A 21,187-nucleotide genomic window follows, 5' to 3' on the forward strand; every position below is an offset into this window, starting at 1 on the left:
CCCGTGGATAAGGGGGACTATTGTAAGAATATTATGAACAACTTTATGCCAGCTAATTTGACAACTGAGATTAAATGAATAAATTCCTTGTAAAATAATTTACTGAAAGAGTTGTTTCAAAGTAAGGGAGATTAAGTAGACATGACAACAAAATGCTAAGCATGAACCAAAATTGGATCGAAGAGGTGAAATTGCTATGAAGGTCATTACTGAGACACTAGTGCAATTTGAATATGAACAGTGTATCCTTAGTGTTGAATCAGTGTTAAATATTTTGCATTTGATATTTCCTGATGGAAAGCAGCAGAAATGTGATGGTAGCTGCAGTCTGCAATTGTACAAAGAATAACATTTGTGAAATTAGAAGATAACTTTAGAGGCTGCTTTTGAATTTGGAAACCATTCAAGTAAAAACTCTAGGACTTTTGCATTTTGAAACCACAAGAAAATAAAAGATTGTAAAGTAATTGCAGATAAGAATAAGTTCATAAATGCAGATATAATTGATTTCAAGGTACCTGTCACTTTAGGATACACAGGACGTATGCTAACAGGATTACAAATCAAAGCAGCAGGACCAAGTTGTCCAATCTTAGGTTTACGGTCAAGAAATTTACAGTGGGAACAACTTAGGTTTACGGTCAAGAAATTTACAGTGGGAACAACTTAGGTTTACGGTCAAGAATTTACAGTGGGAACAAGCAGGAGGGAGTTTTGTAGCCCACCAATTCTCAAAGAACTAGAAAAGACAGATTAAAAAAAATAATAACATAAAAAAACTGGCAACAATTTAAATACCCAGTTAGAGAATATGGCTAAATAAATGTGTAACATCCAGTTGTAGAATAATATGACATTAATCAAATTTGTTATTCTTAAGACTAAAGATAATCAGAAATGCTCATAGTGTGAAGGGAACAGGTGGACATGTCACAATAAATTTTACAATACAAGAAGTTTTTTGGTTTTTGGTTTTTTTACATTTAGAACTATCCCAGAATGTTAAGTGATTATCTGAGCCATGGGATAAAAATGATGTTTTTTGTCTTTCCCAGTTTCCTCAAAAAAAAAAAAAAAATGCTTTTATAATCAGAAAAATAACATTACAATAAAAAAGAACAGAAGAGTCTGTTTTATGCTGCTTGAAGTAGTTTATGCAAAACCATTTCTACTAGCTCTGAATCTCTATTTTATTAGCAGATGTTATATAAGCATACTTACTGAGCTCGAAGGCTCAATTAAGTAAAATTAACTGATAACTCTTTATTAAATGTATTGGGGTGATATTATCTAAGTTTCAAGTGTAGACTTCTAGAATACATCACCTGTATATTGCATTGTGTTCATTACCCAAAGTCCAGTCTCCTTCAATCACCATATATTTGACTCCCTTTACTCTATCTTCCCCCAACCCTTTCCTCCTGTAACCTTCGTACTGTTGACTGTGTCTGTTTTGTTTGTTCATTTGTTAGTTTTATATCCCACTGCATGAAATCATAGTTATTTTCCTTTTTTGTCTGATTTTGCTTAGCGTGATGCTCTCAAGATCTATCCACATTGTCACAAATGGCAGTCTTTCATCCTTTCTTGTGGCTGAATATCCCATTATACATATGTACTAAATCTTTCTTATCCACTAATAGGTAACTTTTACATAGAAATCATTTAACTTTTTCACCTTTTATAATTATATCTTCAGTCAACAAGTTAGCACACCTAGTTTAATCTCTTTAGGAAAACTAAAACGTTATTATTGTTACTAGACTGTAAACTAGTTACCGATAGATATACCTTCCCTGTTAAATTTCTTATGGTTGTTGTTTCAGGGGATAGTACTTGTCTCTCACTTCAATATAGTAGCATCTAGGGCCACCTAATGTTACTCAAAACATTATCAGCATTACTTAGGTTTTTAGATATGCAGAAGCTTAGGGCCCACTGATTTTGACCTACAAAACCAGAAATGCTTTTTAAAAAGATCCCCAAGTGATTCACATGCACATTAAATTTTGAGAAACACTGCTCCAGGCTTCAGAGGAGTAACTTCTGCCTTAACATGCTTAATGTGAAGTCTGGTTTTGCAGTTCTCTAGTTGCAAACCAAGTGTTTTTCCACACTGCCCTTCCCATCCTTTATTTCCATCTTGCCCCTTGTACATTTTTCTGCCTCCAGAAGAGTTGTGTGGAACATGTGATAACCAAATCCTATATGCGAAATTCAAATGTTTCCATGCTGAACCCCGTTTTCACAGATGCAGAAGGGATATGACAGCTCTAATATTAAAGCTCCAGGGTTCCAGATACTGACACTGTAGACACTGCTGAAGTTCTTCAATGTAGAAGTTATCAGAAATCTGTCTGCTGATATTTATAGGGCATGACTGTACTGTAACTAATTTTTCTAATAAACATGCCAGAATTGATAAACTCAACTGATTTTTGCCCTCTTAAAAGGAGTCACCCTGGGAATGAAAATAAATGTAATTTCCTTTGTTTAAAACATATCACCTTTCTTTCAGAATTATCAGTAGTCAAAATATAAGAAATTCCTTCTCCCTGTCTCATCACTCTGCAGCCATATCTAAAGTCTAAAAAAAAATTCCTAATTTAATCTCTTCCTTGTTTAATCATTTTGTCATTCAGAACCATCTGGTAACTCAATATTTGAATAATTTCACAAATTAAGTACACCAAAGTCTGCAAAGACTTACCACATAGTGTATACTCATGGGTACTCAAGGCCACTTTAAAAAAGTTACAGAAAAGATAAAAGGTTTGAAATAAATATAATCTCCTGTGAAGAGACTATCATTTAGATATAGAACCTGGTATCGCTTATTAAAAAAAAGTCACAGTGCTTAATGGTTGGTACCTATTCTAATATTTTTCATTTAGAATAAATTAAGGAAATGGCAAGGCAGAAAAACATTTCACCTTAAAAAAAAAAACAAACACAATGCACATCAAGAAATCTCCTTTAATTCCAAGAGATTAACCCAGAACAGTATCACTTTATACTATTTCTACTTGTACAGTAAAGCAAACTGTGAAAGAAACAAAGTTCTATAATATACAACATAGACTTTTATGTTTCTTTTATAAATATCTAAGTTTCCTTATTTGTATATATATTATGTATAATACTATCTTCGGTTTAGAGTACTAAAAAGATTAAAACATTTTCTTGCATCTATTATTTTATGGCTATGAAGAATAAAGACGTCTGAACAAGTAGCTTCATATCTTAAACCCAAGTTAATTAGTGTCCTTAAGAGAAGATTTTCATAAATTATTAATGACTTGATTCCTTTAAAAAAAAAGTTTGAACAAATGTAAAAAAAATAAAATCCTATTGTCAAATCATGATGATAGGAGAAAAAAAATGATGCATTTTTCCACAGAAAAAATGGTTTTAGAGAACAGTTCTGACAGTGTTTCACATGGCAAAGCATCAAAAGATATGATAAGCAGCCCCTTTGCTCAGGGGGAAAAAATGATTTCAATGTGCTCCTCTTCTGAACTGCTCAGTAACCCCAAGTGATTTTTAAATTGGAAGGCAGATTACTGGCAATCAGTTCATCAAATTTGGATCTATCTTGAACAGGCACATTATAGAAATCAAGAACATCTCTGACACTGCACATCTGGTGAAGCCTGGAGTTAGGCACTGCATGGCCCAAGTCATCAGCTAAATGTGCCAAGAACCTGAACTTCAAGTGACCATCTTCCAAGGAGGTGTCCTTCCAATTGCTAGAAGCAGATGAGCCAAAAATTTCTTTGACATGAGATTGCAAACGATTCTGGAGGTCTTCAGGTGGTATGTATGCTCGGCTTCGTAAGGGTGGGCACACCAGGGTAGGTTCTTTCTTCACCTCTTCCACAATCTCTGCCACCACTGGCTTTTTCTCTTCTCTGGAATGATCAAAAAGAAATATGTGAATCTTTGGTTCACTGCATTAATGAAGTTGACAAACTGACAAACACCAGAACCAATCTTGCCCACCAATCTAAATCAACAAATACATTGCACACTTACTACTCTTCAGGCCAAGGTGGAGAGAAACAGCTTATAGTTGAACTGATGTAAATTCTTAGAGCATGGAAAACCTATAATTAGCTTTTGTCTTTGTTTTCTGTCTATGCAAAAAGCAAAAGCTAATTACAGATTTTCCATGCTCTAAGAATTGCCAAGGATGGGTGAAGAAGGTAAATCATTCTGTGATTCCCAGTCCTCTAAGATCCAAATCCAATCTGCCTTCTCTAACCTCATCTTTCACTAATCTCCTATGTATACTCTATGCCCTATACAAACTAAACTACATTCTATTTCCTACTTTCCTGACATCATATATTAGTTCAAGTTATAACCTATCTGAAATGCCCATCTTTCATCTCTATCTGTAGAAATCCTACTCATCTTCTAAGTCCTAGGACAAAACTGTCTCCTCCAAAGACCTTTACCTGATTTCCTCAATCAAATACGACTTTAATATGTTTCTTTGCTCTCCTATAGCACTTCATATTGCTCTCAGAGAAAACTGAATTCTACCTGTTTTCATTTTATTGACATTCTACTTCTCTTACCAGATCAAAGTTTCTCAGCCCAAACATAAACACTTTGAACCAGATAATTCTTTGTTGTGAGGGGCTATCCTGTTCATTGTAGGATGCTTAGCAGCATCCCTGGCCTCTTCGCACTAATGTGTATGCCAGTAGTACACCTATCCTCAAGTCTCGACAACCAAAAAATTGTCAAACGTCCCCTAGTGGGCAAAATTGCCCCCCAGTTAAGAACTGCCATGCTAGATTATCAACTCCTAAATATAGAGAACTGTTTTATTGACTTTGGGGTTTTTTGAAAACTACTTGCATAATTCTTATTGAGTTGATGGACCAACGTGAGGGAATCTGCCTGACACTATTTCAGTGCTTAATAAAATATCTGCTTATGAACTGACTCTTGTTTTCCATGGAGTCAGCATTAGATTGGGACTGGTCGTCTCTATAGAAATTGGAAGCACTGGAATGAACAACATTGGCCAACAGTATGGTTTGCAACACTATTCCTCTTTGTCCACTCGGACTCTTCCAGAAATTTAGCCCTCTTTCGGTATCAACTCTTTATCAATGTCTCCCTATATACTGAGTACTCCTAGGGCACACAATAGTCTATGACATCGCCACCCTTTAAAGAAAAAAATTCCAAGTTTCCATGTTCCTCTCTAGCTTCCTTTACAACAAAACTTCTCAAAAGAGTTGTCTATACTTACAGTCTTTACTTCCTCACTGCCATTTTCTCCTCAAACTAGTCCAGTCACATCTCATCTGAATGAAGTGTAACTCATTCCTTCCATCTCAGTAACCTTTTAAACTGTTCTAGTTTACTTCATAATTTACCACTTTCTGAAATTATATTCTGTATTTGTTCATTTTTTTTATCTACCAGATCACATGCTTTATGAGGACAAAGATTTGGTCTGTTTAACAATCATATCCCTAACACATCTGGCATATAGTAGACATTCTTTAAATATGTGTTGCATGAGTGAATGTAACAAACTTGAAGGAGATTTGAGAAATAACAAATAGTAACCAAAAAAGACTAGAAGCTAATAAATACATAAGCTGATAACAAAAATCCTTGTGGAGTGAAGGAGTTTTTGTTTGAAAACTAAGAGGGAATGCACACATTGTTCCCTGAGGTTTCCACAAGTTTTGTTGCCCTAACACTACACGAGTCTAAATTTTCCTTCAAAAGATTCCACATGGTACTGTGGGAAAATCAGTAAATGGGGAGTGAAGAGACCCAGACTCTAGATCTAACTCTGCCGTTAACTTGTGCCTTTTAGAAAAATACTTTCTCTCTGTAGGGCCTCGGTTTCCTCATAAGTCAGAGTACTTAAGCTCTGACAAGGGACTTTGTTTCTACTTAGAGAAATGCTGGGCCAGAGCAGGCATTTAATATCTGTTGAGTAAATCAATGAACAAACCAACCAAATGAGGAGGTTGCACTTCACCGCTGAATTTTGCTTGCTTAGAAATATCCCGCAAGTGAGTTTAGTTTACCGAGCACTTCCACATTCGTGTTCTAAGCTGCTCTCTCCAAAGGAGTCATTTGTTTCCCGACATCACACTTGGTGGCTGGAACTCAAACTCAGTAGTTTGCTTCTTAAGTTAATGAGTGCAGTGGCAGGGAAAGGGAACAGTGTTCTGTTAACAATGAGAAAACTGAGGCCAAGAAGAGAAGTGACTGAGCCCCACCATTCGCGGAGACCCGCGCTGAAGCTTCTGAACTCGGCACCCTAACAGCACTTTCTTGAGTCCCGTCTTAATGGCACAACACTCTTTTCAGTTCGTCCCTTCTTCCTTCTCAGTTTCTCTCTTTACTTTCCGTGAATGTGATCCACCACCTAACCTTCCGCTTTACCTGAATCGAGACCAAAATTCTCTGCGTGGCGTCCCTGCGATTATCCACGTGAGGCTTCTTCTGGTAAAACGCAGCCCTGAAACAGCCGCCATCTCCGAGGACAGCTACCGGATAAAGCTCCGACCAGGCCGGCAGGGACGCTCCAAGATTATCCAATCACGTGTCAATTTAGTGGCGGATGTTCTCTCTTTCTGTGACTCGCCCTTTGCATGCCGGGAAATGTAGTCTTTGTCTGCATTGCCGACAGAGTCTGGACCGTAACGTTCTCGCGGAGCATGACGGGAGTTGTAGTTGGGGGGCGTCCCGGGAAGGTTCCGGGTGACGCCTTCTGGTCTGGGGGCGGGCGGTCAGAGCACCACTAGGCTGAAAGGAGGAGGAACTAGCAACTGGGAGGAGGCTGTAGCGAGGCCTAGAATGCTGCGCAGCCACGCAGGGGAGGGGGTTAGGGGGTGGGAGGCGGTCACAGAACGCAACTGATATGCTGCTGGGGTCGTGACCGCTCGGGGACTGAGGCAGGACCTGGCCAGACCCATCCTGGAGGCCTCCCCTTCGTCGGGCCTAATCTCCAACTATCCAGTAGGCCTCACGAGAGGCTCCTTTCCGTGCGGCCGCCCCAAGTTCCTGCCCTGATTTCTGGCCAAGAGATGGCCTCCCCGAGTCCACCGCTGGAGCCTAAGGTAAGTCGCCCCTCCGGGTATCTTCTTTCTCCACTACCCAAGCTAGGCCGCGCCACCCCCACACCCGCTCCCACCTCTCAGACTGTGGTCTTTAGGGCGAGCATAGTGCAAGAAGTACCCCCTACTGCTTTAGGGTGCGGTTCGTGACCAAACTGCCCACTGGCTCCTTTTTTTTTTTTTTCTTTTTCTCAAGAGCGACTTGATAAATCAAGTACAGAAAATTAGTAATGCTCCAAACTAGCGCTCTCATTTATGAATGGAATTATTCCAGGTGGGGCATCGTTTTTGACCCTCCGTAGTGTCTTCTGTGTTTGTCATGATGCTTGGATCCAAGATAGACGCTTAAGAGAACTTCATGAAATTGAATTGAACAGGGTCACAAGCCAGTGCGAATAGAGAATTGGAATGGGGCGGCAAGGTGAAGGAAACTTGGGGCAGCTTACTGAAATTAAAATATTAGGACATAACTATTACACCAGAAAAGCTTGATCCTTTGGCTCCTTACTAGCGAGGACAAGGATCCAGCCTGAGGTGCCCTTCTATTACAGTTTGTTCCAAGAATTGGGCCCCATTTGGAACTGTTATTATGTTCCTTCTAGCCTGTCTGGCCCAGATAAGTGATTGCTTCTGCTACTTACAGTGGTAGAATTGTCCTTGAGACAACAAGAACTGACTACAGAAATCATACTATTTCAGGGGTTGCTGACATTTGAGGATGTGGCTGTGTTTTTTACCCAGGAGGAGTGGGATTATCTGGATCCAGCTCAGAGAAGCTTGTATAAAGATGTCATGATGGAGAATTATGGAAACCTGGTCTCACTGGGTAAGAATCTGCTGTTTCTGTAATTAAAATATCTAAGAGGCTATTAGAAATTAGACCCTGAGAACACTTGGACTGCTTTGTTCCAAACTTCCGATTCAGACCTTTCAGCCATTAATTGTTTCCATGACTCTCATCTCTAGCATCCTTGCAATGACCAAAAATATAAGCCTTTCTGGCTTCCTATCTTCATAATCTCATTCCCGTATTGCTCTGTACTTTCCCTCCTGGCTCATCCTCCCACTGCTTTCCTCCCACCCCTTTTCACTCTGCCTTCTGGAGCCCCTGTTCCTCTTCACATAATGTTCCTTGCCCCTCCTGGCCTTAACTGAAACCTGGCGCTTTCCCAGGGACACCACTTCACTAGCAGGGGCTGCTTATTCTCCCACATCCTCTTCCTTCCCCATCCTTTGCCTCAAAGCTGGAAGGGAGAAGTTATTGCTCTCCAGCTTTTCAGTGCTCTTCCCAAAGCATTTGTTTTCCACCTTCAAACAAAATGTCTCTCCTTTGAGGCCTCAGCGGTTTTGCTCTACCCACTCAATTCCTTTTCGTTATCATTTGTCAACTTTTTTTTTGGACCCTCATACGTAGACTTTGTCACATGTTTCAAAGTCTTCTCTGTACTTACCCACACCATCAGTTATACAGTCATTATTTAAGCCTCAGTGTATCTTGACCATATTGTCTTCAGGGACTCTGCTTTCCAATTTTATTCAGCAACTCACATCAGTAATCATACTCTCAATTTTGTCATAACAGGCAACTCTTAAAACCCAATATTTTATTCTTTGACTAATTGTTCAGGTAGTAGATGTTTATTGACTAACTAGGTGTGACCAAAACAGACATACTCTCAAGTGGAGCTTACTATAACTTTTTACCTTTCTACCTCTCCTACTCTTTTCCTACTAAACCTATTTCTTTTTAATGATGTTTCCTATTCCTTGACTTGTCTGTTTTTTTCTCCTCCTGGTTCACCTCCTTGTCTAATCCATGGACTTCTATATGAATTGAATGATTACCATCATTCTCTCATGTCACCTTGTCATTACGCTCTACCCATTCTGTAAACTTCAAATCCTGTAGTAGTTATAAAATCTGTCTTTATTCTCTCCTATGTGAGTTGCAACACAGCAAGAGAAATTCTTTAATGGAAAGGATTGATTCCCTGTATATATGCATGGCTTTTCTTTCTTGTAGTCTCCACTGGGTTTTTACATCTCGATAAGTTTTTTATCCTTTATTTGCTCATTCCTTTTGGTGACTATTCCAAAAACAAGAGTTTTTGTTGGGTCCGTCACTCAGTAGGGGACCTCACCTTCTATTTCACAAAGATAGAGGCCACTAACCATGAACTCTGAACTTTTGTGCCCCTCTTCTGCACACTTAAGGCTGTTCCTATCTTCTCACTTCTCTAAGCACTTACACATCAGCCATCCTTTTTCTTTCCTTATTGCTTCAGTCTCTATTCTTTTTTCATTATCTTTATTCTGATGATAGATATGTTCACGGTTCTTCCAATTGGGGAAAGAAAGAGGAAAAAGTAAAAATTCTCCTTTGAGCCACAGTCTCCTTGCTGCAGCTCCCTGTAACCTGCTCTTTACTCTCTTCACAGCCAACTTTTTTTTAAGTATAGTTAATGTGTTTCTGTACTTTTTTCCCTCCCATTATCTCTAAACCCCTTTTCTTGCCTCTACCACTCCGCTTAAATTATTTAACATTGGTCTGTAATAATATAACCCAGTTGTCAAATGCAACAGACTCTCTTTGGACCTTATTTTATTCCAGTTCTCTATAGATATTTGAAACTATTGCTTCCTTCCATTGCTTCACATTCTCAAACTTCTCTTCAGTCTCTATACTTTCTTTTGCAGACATTATCTACACTCAGGTCATCAGCTGCTATTATGTGATGATAAATCCCAAATCTTTATCACCGCGTAAGAGAGGCAATACGGAGCCCTAAGTAAAAATCCTGGTTCCACTACTTAGTAGCCTTGTAACCATAGACGAATTACATCTCTGCACCTCGGTTTCTTTTTTTATAAAATAGAAATGATAATAGCACTTACTTCTTAGGGTAATTGTGCGCATTAATTGAATTAATATATGTAAAGAACTTAGGACACTGACTGCCATTTAGTAAGTACGATATAAATGTTGATTGCTGTTGTCATCATTGCCATTATCTTCACTGTTAAGCGCTGAATTCCTAGGCATCTCCTTTTGAGGACTGCATAATTAACTCACACCTGACTAATCTCAAATAATTCATTAAGACCTCAAGGGATTCTTCAGAACTAAGCACTCCTTCCACTATGCTGCCTTGTATTACCCTTTCATTATTGAATTTATCACATGGTACTATAATCATTCTTTATGTTATTTCTCTAACTAGATTGATCTTCATGAGGACAGTAACTATATTTTTTCCATTTGATTTCTCCAGCACTTAGCACAGAACCATGCATATATGCTTCTTAAATATTTGTGCGACTAATTGAACAAACTTAAGACTCATACTTTTTGACTAGATTGATTGCATTAGCCCTTAAACTAGCCTCCTGCCTTTCTTTGAATATGTTCTCTTTCTTGCCACCAAAGTGATTTTGTCTTAGTTAACTGCTTATTACTTCTAATTATCCTTGATAAATTAAAGGATAAAAATCTTGATTTCTTATATTTGGGAGGTCATACGAGGACCTCCCAAATATAGTCCTCGCCTAGATTTCTAGCTTCATCTGTTTCCAGCACACCATTTCAATCTCCAGCAGTATCAGCTGCTGATTTTTTTTTTCCATGCATGGTGTCTCTGAGTCACTGCCAGCTTTATCCACACATATGGTATATCCTGGTTGATAGAACCAGGCAGACACCCAGCCTTGCCTGTCCCTAGTACTGCAGATGTGAGTACAATATGGACAGAGGCATGGCATGAGCCCATCTGTGATCTACTTTCAGGCTCTTTTCTTTTTTTTAGCTGAAATATAGCTTTTCATCATTTATTCTCCCTCCACAGTTTTTTATCTTCCTCGATAGACTCTCCATTCCCTTGATGAGAACTCCTTTGAGGAGAGATCACTATCACTCAACTGTTTCACTGTACAGTTTTCTTCCACTTCATCGTGTTGCTTAACACAGCTCTCTTTTAGCTTTGTAATTTTGGTTCTTCATTCATATTTTTCCTTTCCATGCTGATTTTTCTTTAAAAACCTTTAATAACTACATTGATAATATAGCTGACAGCTTGATTTCTTAGTTCTTGATTTTTAATTCCTTTCATTTGAAATCTACTAACTCAGTTTTAATGGCTTCTTTCCAGTCTGCTTGAGCCATGTTGGACCTTGACAATTGTGAATTGCTATACCAACAAGACCATAAATTCATTGTTTCTTTTCTTTGACTGTAGTCTCTCTGCAATTATTTGTTCAACTACTCATTCATTTAGTAAATAGTTATCAAGCACTGTGCTAGTCTTAGGAATGCAAGTACTTCCCTATTCTCCTATTCTTTTACCAAGAAAACAGTTGTTTTTATACACTGTTGGATAGCAGGGTTGGTATCTATAATATAAAGGACAAATCTATCCCACTGCCATTTTTTGTAAATAAAGTTTTATTGGAAGGAACATAGACATGTCCATTCTTTTATGTATTATTTTTCACACTACAGTGGCAGAGTTGAGTAGTTGCAACAGAGACCACATGGCTCACAAAGCCAAAAATACTTACCATCTGGTCCTTTACAGGAAAAATGTGCCAACTTCTGTTTTGTTCTACTTTCCCACATCCTGCCTTTTCTCTCCCCTCAGCTGTCATTATTATAAAACTGGTTAAAGATTATAACCAAACTAGCTTAAGCCAACAAGATAAGTTATTACAGGCACATAGATAGCTCATGGAATATATGAGCAGGATTGCAACTGGACCTCAGAAAAGGACTAAAACCAGGAATTGGATCACTCTCAGAAAGTTGGGAATTTATCTTTTTGCTCTGTTTCTTTCTCCTTGGAAGACACATGCTTTACCTTCTGACTTGATAGATTACAATTCTAGTCACATTCAGACTAACTAGGTATTTCAGTTTCAATTCCAAATTCCTAGGAGAAATGAACTTTAAGTCATCTGTCTACTCTAGACAAATTAGCTATAATCACAAGACGGGAGCATATAATACAAGCATGGCAGATACCCAAGAAGATTATTATAGCTACCAAACCCAGATCTAATGGGTAGTCATTTCTAGGCTGTTTTATGTGGAAGCCTAGACTGACTAATTTTCTTTACCTTTCTATCTGATTGACCTATTTAGTTTTATGCCAGTGCCTCGCTGTTTTATTTACTTTAGCAATATTTTACATTGTATGTCTGGCAAGGTGAATCATTCTTTTATATTTATATTCCTTTTCAGGATATATCTACTAGTTTTCTACATTCTTCTGTTGAAATTTAGATTCATTGGGGGTTTTTTAGTGGGTTCATAGGATTTTGATTGAAATGCAGTTAGTTTCATAAATTGGTTTGGGAAGAATTAAATTCCCAGAGGCAGATAGGATCCTTATAATATTGAATCTCTTTAGCAATTTGGTGGACTATTTAAACTGTCTTTTATGTCCTTCAGAAAAAATTTATGGGGGATTTTTATGGATCTTACACTTTTATTCTTAGATTTATTCCTAAGTTTTATGATTTTTGTTAATTATGAAGAGCATATTTTAACTGGTTTTTGTTGGTAGTAAGAAACAGTATTTATTATATACTAGTCTTGTAATTGCTATTATATTTCACTTAATTATTTTAGAGATTTTAGGTAAACATATTATTTATAAACAATGATAATTTTTTCTCATTCCTTTGAGTAAAACCCCTGGAACAATATATACTGGGTAAGAGACTTTCCCTTTTTACAAGGAATTTACAATCCAGTGAAGAGACAAATACAATTAAAAGTATAATGTAATAATAGCTATAATGGAGTTATGGATAAGAGCTAGTGATACAAAAACAGAACACCTAAATCTGTCTAGTGGAGTTAGTGAAGGCTTTGTAGAGGAACTATTGCTTTGAATTGAATCTTAACGAGAAACCAAGAATTTTCCAGGAAAATAATGTTGGAGTTCATTTAGTAAGCAAGATATGCAATGAAATGACATGGAAGACTATAACACAATCAATTTGCTCACTTAGAATTGTATGATAGGGTGGGTAACAGGGTGAACTGCAGCTTAGAAACCCTGTTATGAAGTACTGAATATCATAGTGTAAAGAGCTTTGATTTGATCTTAGAAGTGATGAAGTGCTGGTGAATCTACGGGTGGTGACATGAATAGAATTCCACTTCATGAAGATCTCTTTGGATTCAGTGAAGTAGGTATAGTGTGGGGGCAGCCTAAAGACCAGAGCTAAGAGTTATGAGGTGGCCTTTGCAGTAATCCAGGAAAAGCATGGTCATGAGGGTAAAAGGAAAAAGGTAGATGATAGAGAGTAGAATCATTGATTTTGGTGATTGATTAATGGTAAGAAAAACAAATCTAGGATGATTTCCTACTTTGAGACTTCAGGATAGTGGTATCTCGAGAGAGATGATGGTTAGAGGTGGAGACAGACATGAGGGCAGATGATGACCAGTTCACAAAGGAAGAGAAATACATGAGGGAAATGTATTAGAAAAAGGCCAAAGAAGTAATAGGGAGGGAACGAGAAGAATATGATAATGTAGAAGCCAAAAACAGATAGTCTCAAGAAATAGGAGTGGTCAACAATGTCAGATGCTGCTATGTGGAATAAGAACTGAAAAATATCCATTTTATTTATTATTCAGAAGTCATTGGTGACTGAATGAGAAGTTTCTTTAAATGCAAAAACCAGATTTCACAGTAAGTTTTAGAATAGATTGAATGGGAATAAGTTGGGCATGGAAAACAATTATGAAATGGAGAGCTCCACCTAAGATTTTTTTCAAAGCTTGGCTTCCATCAAGAGGAGTTCGGGTTCAAGATAAAATTGGACATATTTGTATGTTTGTGGGAAGGTGCCAGTGGAGAATACAAATTGATGAAAAAGAAGAAATTATATTAATTGAACAAGTTCCCAGAGGCACATGGGATCTAGAGAGGGTAGATGGATTAGCTTTAGATAGGAATAGAATATATATTCATGTACCATTGCAGATAATTTTATAGGTAGGGGGCAGAAAGTTGAGGGAGTGCACCCATCTTTTTTCATAAGTGTGAAGGAAAAACAGTCCACTGAAAGTGAGTTTAAGAGAAGACACTGTGAGTAGCCCAAGTAGAGATAAAGTTTCTAATAGTTTGTTAGGGGAATAAGAGAATACGTCTTGAGGGGAGTAAAATAACTTAATGATTAGTTCAAAGTAAGTGAAAAGAAAATCCAAAGATGACTTTACAGTTAAAAGACTAGAAAATTGAGAGAAAAGAAAAAGTCTAAAAAGGAAATTGCTGTAAGCTAAATATAAATTTGGTAGCGATCGAATCCTCCACTGAAGTTATCCAGCAGGCATCAAGAAAGAGAAAATCAGGAACGAATTCAGAGGCAGGCTTACATGTCTTGTATCCCACTCTGCTATGTCATACACCTTTATGTTATCTTTTCTCCAACATATGCAAGATTTTCATTTCTCAGATGTCGTACAGATTCTCAGCTGAAACTGAATGGTTCCAACTTGGGTCTTAATATCTTTAGAGGAGTGGAAATCATACATACTCGAAGAATGTGGTATGATTTGTGGTAGGTAAAGTGATAAGCTACCATAGACTGCTCTTTTTCTTTTGTTTCTTCTTTAGCTCTGACCTTGTTCCTTTATATTTAATTGTCTTTCTATATCATAGACTTTGATGTCACCATGTCACTTCAACGCATTATTTTTGTTAAAAACCATTTTGTGTCTTTATATAGGAGCTGCTTTTTTCTTAACATTTAGCACGTTATTTTCTTTCTCCATTTATATTCATGGTCCATTCCTTTTAGTAGATGGCTTCATTATACAGTGCGTGGAATACTTTTGATTTCAACAAATAAATTCTTACTAATGAATGAATTCTTGCTTCTCCTGGTTTTTGTTTTTTATCCTTCTCAGCACCATTTTATGTGTTCCTTTTTGTCAGTTATTTGGTCTACTCACATTCCAATAATGCTATCTCATTTTAAATTTTCCTGAACCTACTGTTTTCTTCCTATATTTTTTCTTCATCCCACTACTACTTGTTTCATTTCTTTGTCCACCCTACCTTGCATAATTTTCTGTTGGTTTACCAGCTCTTCCTCCCAACTCTGCTTGCTCCTACTGACTCTTTTTTGCCTCATAAACACTCTTTTCATACCCATTGTGCAAGAAAAACATTACATTGCATCAGATAACTAATGCTAAGTAATAATATTCATATAATTTGAACTCTTTGCCAGGTACTGACCTAAATGCTTTATTCGTAAATGAACTAATCTAATCTGACAACAATACTGTGAGGTAGTAACCTACATTTGGTAGGTATAGTAGATTAATTTATCTGAATTAGATTAATTTATCTGAATTATCTCATTTGTCTGACAGTTTCTCCTTACTAGCAAAGAGCTTGGCTGATGTTCCTGTTTTCTATTTATTATTCCAGATGTTTTGAACAGAGATAAGGATGAGGAGCCAACTGTGAAACAAGAAATTGAGGAAATTGAGGAAAAAGTGGAATCACAGGGTATAATAGTTACAAGAATCAAAAGTGAAATTGACCAGGATCCCATGTGTAGAGAAACTTTTGAACTTGTTGGTAGGTTAGATAAACAGAGAGGAATCTTCTTATGGGAAATACCAAGGGAATCTTTGACCCAGGAACAGAGAATGTTCAGAGGAAACACTAACATTATTCGTAAGAGGCCTAACTCAGAAGAGAAATGCCATAAATGTGAAGAATGTGGAAAGGGATTTGTCCGTAAGGCCCATTTCATTCAGCATCAAAGGGTCCATACTGGTGAGAAACCTTTTCAATGCAATGAATGTGGGAAAAGTTTTAGTCGCAGCTCATTTGTTATTGAACATCAGAGAATTCACACTGGGGAAAGGCCCTATGAGTGCAATTACTGTGGAAAAACCTTTAGCGTAAGCTCAACACTTATTAGACATCAGAGAATCCATACTGGAGAGAGACCCTACCAGTGTAATCAGTGTAAGCAGAGCTTCAGCCAGAGAAGGAGCCTTGTTAAACATCAAAGGATTCACACAGGTGAGAAACCCCATAAATGTACTGACTGTGGGAAAGCGTTCAGTTGGAAGTCACACCTTATTGAACATCAAAGAACTCACACTGGTGAGAAACCCTATCACTGTACCAAATGTAAGAAAAGCTTTAGTAGAAATTCATTACTTGTTGAACATCAGCGAATTCACACTGGAGAGAGACCCCATAAATGTGGTGAATGTGGGAAAGCCTTTAGATTAAGTACATATCTTATACAACACCAAAAAATCCACACTGGTGAGAAGCCTTTTCTTTGTATTGAATGTGGAAAAAGCTTCAGTCGGAGCTCATTCCTTATTGAACATCAGAGGATCCATACAGGTGAAAGACCTTATCAGTGCAAAGAGTGCGGGAAAAGCTTCAGTCAACTTTGCAACCTTACTCGTCATCAGAGAATTCACACAGGAGATAAGCCCCATAAGTGTGAGGAATGTGGAAAAGCCTTTAGTAGAAGCTCAGGTCTTATTCAGCATCAGAGAATCCACACCAGAGAGAAGACTTATTCCTATAATGAAACTAAGGAAAGTTTTGATCCAAATTGCAGTCTTGTTATACAGCAAGAAGTCTTCCCTAAGGAAAAATCTTATAAATGTGATGAATGTGGGAAAACTTTTAGTGTCAGTGCTCATCTTGTACAACATCAAAGAATCCACACTGGTGAAAAGCCCTATCTATGTACTGTATGTGGGAAAAGCTTCAGTCGGAGCTCGTTTCTTATTGAACATCAGAGAATCCACACTGGTGAGAGACCCTATCTCTGTAGACAGTGTGGCAAAAGCTTTAGCCAACTTTGTAATCTTATTCGACATCAGGGTGTTCACACAGGTAATAAACCCCATAAATGTGATGAATGTGGGAAGGCCTTTAGCCGGAACTCAGGCCTTATTCAGCATCAGAGAATACACACAGGAGAGAAACCTTATAAGTGTGAGAAGTGTGACAAAAGTTTTAGTCAACAGCGCAGCCTTGTCAACCATCAGAAGATCCATGCAGAGGTGAAAACTCAAGAAACCCATGAATGTGATGCTTGTGGCGAGGCCTTCAATTGTCGCATATCTCTTATTCAGCATCAAAAATTGCATACTACATGGATGCAGTAAATGTAGAGGAATATTTAAGCTTAGTTTGGACACTCACTTCCCAAGTGCAGTTTCAGTGTCAACGTCAGATTTAGTGATAAATTCTCCTTGGCCTCAGGCAAATGGTTTCTACAGATTTTGTGAATATTGGACAGCTGCCCACAGGCATTTGAAGATTTCCATTACTTTGTTTTGATGATCATAGAGAAAGACTCAGTAATTTATCTAAGCATCTTTTTTAAACAAATCTTTCAGTAGAGAGGTTAAACCTGGGCTCAGAGCTCTTGGTTATAATTAATAAAGGAAGAATTAACAACGCTGCATTGGTACAAAGGAGCTGGGAGCAGCTACTGCTAGAAAACTAGAGTAATCATTCAGAGTCCTCTGCTACCATCATATGGTGACTCTTTCAGTTCCATGGTATGTTTGGCTGTGCATGGCCAGAGTGCGGTAATTGAGCACAAGATGAAGTTTTCAAGGAAACAAAGCCTAGCTTTTTTTTTAAACTGGTATCCAAAGTTTTTGTCATCGTTTCAGCCAGTTGTTTGGCGTGTGAGTTAAAGAAAGTAGTTCCAATGCCTAGTGGTTCCCAGATCTGTGAAATGAATGGACCATTAATTTTACATGTAAAGGTTATGTAACAAACCTAGCAAAGGTGTTACCGAGGAACCTTTGGGAGTGCCTTTTTTTTTTTTTGTTTTCAAGATGGGCCCAAAAAGGTGGAGGAAGACACTTCTTTTTGTGCCCTCCCATCTGTGAAAGATATTTGTAGTGCTATACAAATAATCTTACTCCTTCACTACCAGTAGCATGTGAAAGTGTACATATTTTGACTGCCAAGAATTGGAAATAAAAAGACCTGGAGTTTATGTTAGGAATCTGAGATATTTTGGTATTGCTTTGGTTTTTATGGTAACTAGACTTTGCATGCAAGTTTAAAATCCTTATTTCTGGTTTTAGGGCTTCCTTTAGTTAATGGTTATTATAAACCTCTTCATCTGTTTTAATCATTAAACCTTTTTTGTTTTGTGTAAGAGTTCTTTGTTACTATAGTGTAAAATCTATCCTTTCAAATATATTAGTATGTTTAAAAATTAGAACCAAGGATTTAAAGGAAATTGTCACTTGTTCTGCCTGTGAGACAGTAGAAATGTCCAGAGGTAAATGGAGATGTGGATATGACAGGGAACATACCTGGGCTAGAAATTTATTTAGGAATTCACCAGTGTTTAGACACAGCAATGAATTAAGATTTAGGTACAGGATAAAGCAAAAAAAAAAAGAAACCAGAATCCTGAGGCCTAGTTTTGTTTAGTGATGGGCAAGATTTGAAGCAGACTGAGAGTGGAACATCCAGAAGTATGGAAAACCCAGTATGTGGTGATAGCTGCTCTAGGAAGGTGACCTGGAAGAGCACTGTGGAGACATCAAAGAAGGGTTGAAGAGGGTCTTTTAGACAATTAGAAAGTCAATGAGTTCTATTCGAGCAGCTTCTGAATATGGGAAGAACCAGTTTCCAGGGCATTAAGTAGTGTCAAGAGAGTGTAAATTATCAGTTCCCAAATACCAATTCATGACTGTTCTACATTCAAATGGTAGGACAATACCATAGTGTCTGTAAAACCAATTAAAGACCTTTACTACCTTCTGAAATTTGCTCCCACTTTTTTGAAAATAAAGTCTTTTTGTGAAATAATAGCAATTTTTTAGGTAAAAATATTGGCAACATTTTTCGATTTTAATTTTACTGGTCTATAAAAGGTAGATTACTCATCTGTAAATATAAAGAGGGATGTACATTGAGATTAAAGAAAAATTTGAGTATTTTTTCATTCTGGAAAGAGTCAGTTGAGGGAGAGGTTGAAGATAAAGGAAAGCAAGTGGAAAATTAAGTTATTAGATAAGCTAAAATTCTAGCACTAATGGGAAAAAAATTTTTTGGAGGCTTCAATTTGTGAGTAAAAGGAAGAGGACAGATTTAGTTGGGGGAAATAGGATGTTCTTGAGATAACCAATTTTCAAGAAATAATCATGTTTTGAGAATCAGGAGGAAGAGGGATGGACCCGTGGATAAGATTTAAGCGCCTCATCAATACTAAAGGTTTAGAGTAGCAGTGAGGAGAATGAAGAGAACCAAACAAAAACTTGGGGAGGGCTTGTGGGTTTTGTTCAGGGCCCAGCTGAAGTAAAGGACTGAACTTTTAATGGAATTACTGAAATTCTTTGTGGGAATAACACGTGGAACAATTTTCAAAGAAAAAGTAAAAGCAAAATAGATGTATTCAGGTTCTTCAGAGAAACCAATAAACTAACAGGATTGATTGGCAGATAGGAAAGACAGAGAAGGGAAAGACTAGGAATTGGTTTGTAATTAGGGAGGCCAAGAAGTCACACACATACTGTCTGTAAAGTGGAGAACCACAAAAGCCAGTGGTATAATTCAGCCTGAGTCCAAAGGCCCAAGAACTAGGAGCTCTGATGTCCAAAGGCAGGAGAGAATGGATTCCCCAGCTTAGGCAGCAAAGTTGCCCTTCCTCCATCTTTTTGTTTGGTTCACACCCTCAGTGAATTGAATGACGCCCACCAACATTGGTGAAGCAGATCATTATTCAGTCTACAGATTGAAGTGCCGATCTCTTCCAGAAATACCCTCACAGACAAATCCAGAAATAATGTTTTACCAGCATCCTTTAGCCTAGTCAAGTTGAAGCAAAATTAACCATCACAGTGGATAACATTAAAACAAGCAAAGAGACGTCTTTGGTGTGAAAAAAAATATATATATAAATACTCCATTTCTCTGAGTGCGGCATTTCACTTTCATCTGTCCTAAAGGAAGATGTCATCAGCACATCTAAGGGTATACACAGCATACGCAGTTGAGCATACTTGCTTACACTATAAATTTCAACGTTATCCAGATATTCCAATCACTTTTTAAAAGTTACTGTTCCTAATTAGTATCTGATACCTTTCATCTTCTCTACCTCCTTCAAAAGTGGTGGCCTTGGGTGGTTGGTGGGGGTGGGTGGATTGATTTTAAGGCCATCTCTATAACCACGGTGCATGAACAAATAGAATAACGTATTTACTGCTCAAATGGTACAATGTCAATATGTATTTTTTCAATACATACCAGGTACTATATTAACACCGTAAGTATTAGTTGCATCAAGCAGTCCTTTATTCTCAAGGAGACTTGAGGAAGTGAATAGTAAGCCAAATGTATTCCATAGGGTAAAGACGGGGAAAATCACCTAACTTTCCAAAGAACTGAGTTTTAATACATTTTGCTTAAATAAATGTAGTACATATCTCTACCTTCTGCCTGTGCAATTTCCAGTTGAGGAGCCATGTTCTCAAGAACACTCATCTCATGTTAGTCCAATGGCTAGGGTAGATCTCCACATCACATGACAGCCATTGCATCCCTGAAACCAAGACATGCACTCTGACTTCTTTGGCCTGTAAATTCTCCCAGGGTATAACCAGAGCAGGCCAAGGAAAAGTTGTAAGTGGCTACAGAAAGATACCTTGACCTTGGATATCTTGAGAGCAGGGTATATTTCTCTGACACCGGAGCCCTCGGGCTACAGTCCAGCCCTCGTTGTTCTGGCTGCCACAAGAATTGATGCTATGTTTAGGAGATGTTCTATATTTCATTATGTCATTGTGCTCAAAGAGCTGATTCTGTGTGTGTATGTGAGCCTCTTTTTGAAAAGTAGATGTAGAATTATTTTGAATATTCATTTGTTCTAATACTTGCCTCTCTAGTTGGAATAAAATGAAGACTTTATTAGGATGGCAAATCACTATGCTGCAAAAGGAGAGTTTTGTTGTTTTCCCCAGTCTAATGATGTCATGTCCACTCACCAACTTCCACCAACAAGGCATTAGGCTCTATGTTGGATTGCTATTATACACACTTAGCTGGTTCCCA

At 37.7% G+C, this 21,187-nt stretch overlaps 2 protein-coding genes across 4 annotated transcripts; one reads left to right on the top strand and one right to left on the bottom strand.

Moving 5' to 3' along the window:
• Positions 1-2,956: 2,956 nt before the first annotated feature.
• MRPL50 (mitochondrial ribosomal protein L50) lies at positions 2,957-6,582 on the bottom strand. The gene is made up of 2 exons (XM_011366277.2): positions 6,427-6,582; positions 2,957-3,911 (listed from the first exon to the last, which is right to left on the bottom strand). The coding sequence occupies exons 1-2, from the start codon at positions 6,516-6,518 to the stop codon at positions 3,524-3,526; spliced, it is 480 nt and encodes a 159-aa protein (XP_011364579.1). The 5' UTR covers positions 6,519-6,582; the 3' UTR covers positions 2,957-3,523.
• A 192-nt stretch (positions 6,583-6,774) lies between these two features.
• Positions 6,775-18,529, top strand: ZNF189 (zinc finger protein 189). Of its 3 annotated transcripts, none has more exons than XM_011366278.2 (3): positions 6,775-7,103; positions 7,800-7,926; positions 15,548-18,529. In XM_011366278.2, the coding sequence occupies exons 1-3, from the start codon at positions 7,071-7,073 to the stop codon at positions 17,266-17,268; spliced, it is 1,881 nt and encodes a 626-aa protein (XP_011364580.1). In that variant the 5' UTR covers positions 6,775-7,070; the 3' UTR covers positions 17,269-18,529. The 3 variants fall into 3 exon arrangements, with proteins under 3 accessions (XP_011364580.1, XP_011364581.1, XP_011364582.1); XM_011366279.1 differs by having other exon boundaries at positions 7,842-7,926; positions 15,548-18,130; XM_011366280.1 differs by having other exon boundaries at positions 7,845-7,926; positions 15,548-18,130.
• Positions 18,530-21,187: the final 2,658 nt, after the last annotated feature.

Source organism: Pteropus vampyrus, unplaced genomic scaffold (assembly GCF_000151845.1).
Source record: "Pteropus vampyrus isolate Shadow unplaced genomic scaffold, Pvam_2.0 Scaffold123, whole genome shotgun sequence".
NCBI lineage: Eukaryota > Metazoa > Chordata > Mammalia > Chiroptera > Pteropodidae > Pteropus > Pteropus vampyrus.

Excerpts from the sequence above, each read along its gene's own strand:
- MRPL50 (XM_011366277.2), bottom strand. The coding sequence starts at position 6,518 with ATGGCGGCTGTTTCAGGGCTGCGTTTTACCAGAAGAAGCCTCACGTGG. Across the intron at positions 3,912-6,426 it reads GAATTTTGGTCTCGATTCAG|AGAAGAGAAAAAGCCAGTGG; the intron begins GTAAAGCGGAAG and ends TGATCATTCCAG.
- ZNF189 (XM_011366278.2), top strand. The coding sequence starts at position 7,071 with ATGGCCTCCCCGAGTCCACCGCTGGAGCCTAAG. Across the intron at positions 7,104-7,799 it reads GTCCACCGCTGGAGCCTAAG|GGGTTGCTGACATTTGAGGA; the intron begins GTAAGTCGCCCC and ends ATACTATTTCAG. Across the intron at positions 7,927-15,547 it reads TGGAAACCTGGTCTCACTGG|ATGTTTTGAACAGAGATAAG; the intron begins GTAAGAATCTGC and ends TTATTATTCCAG.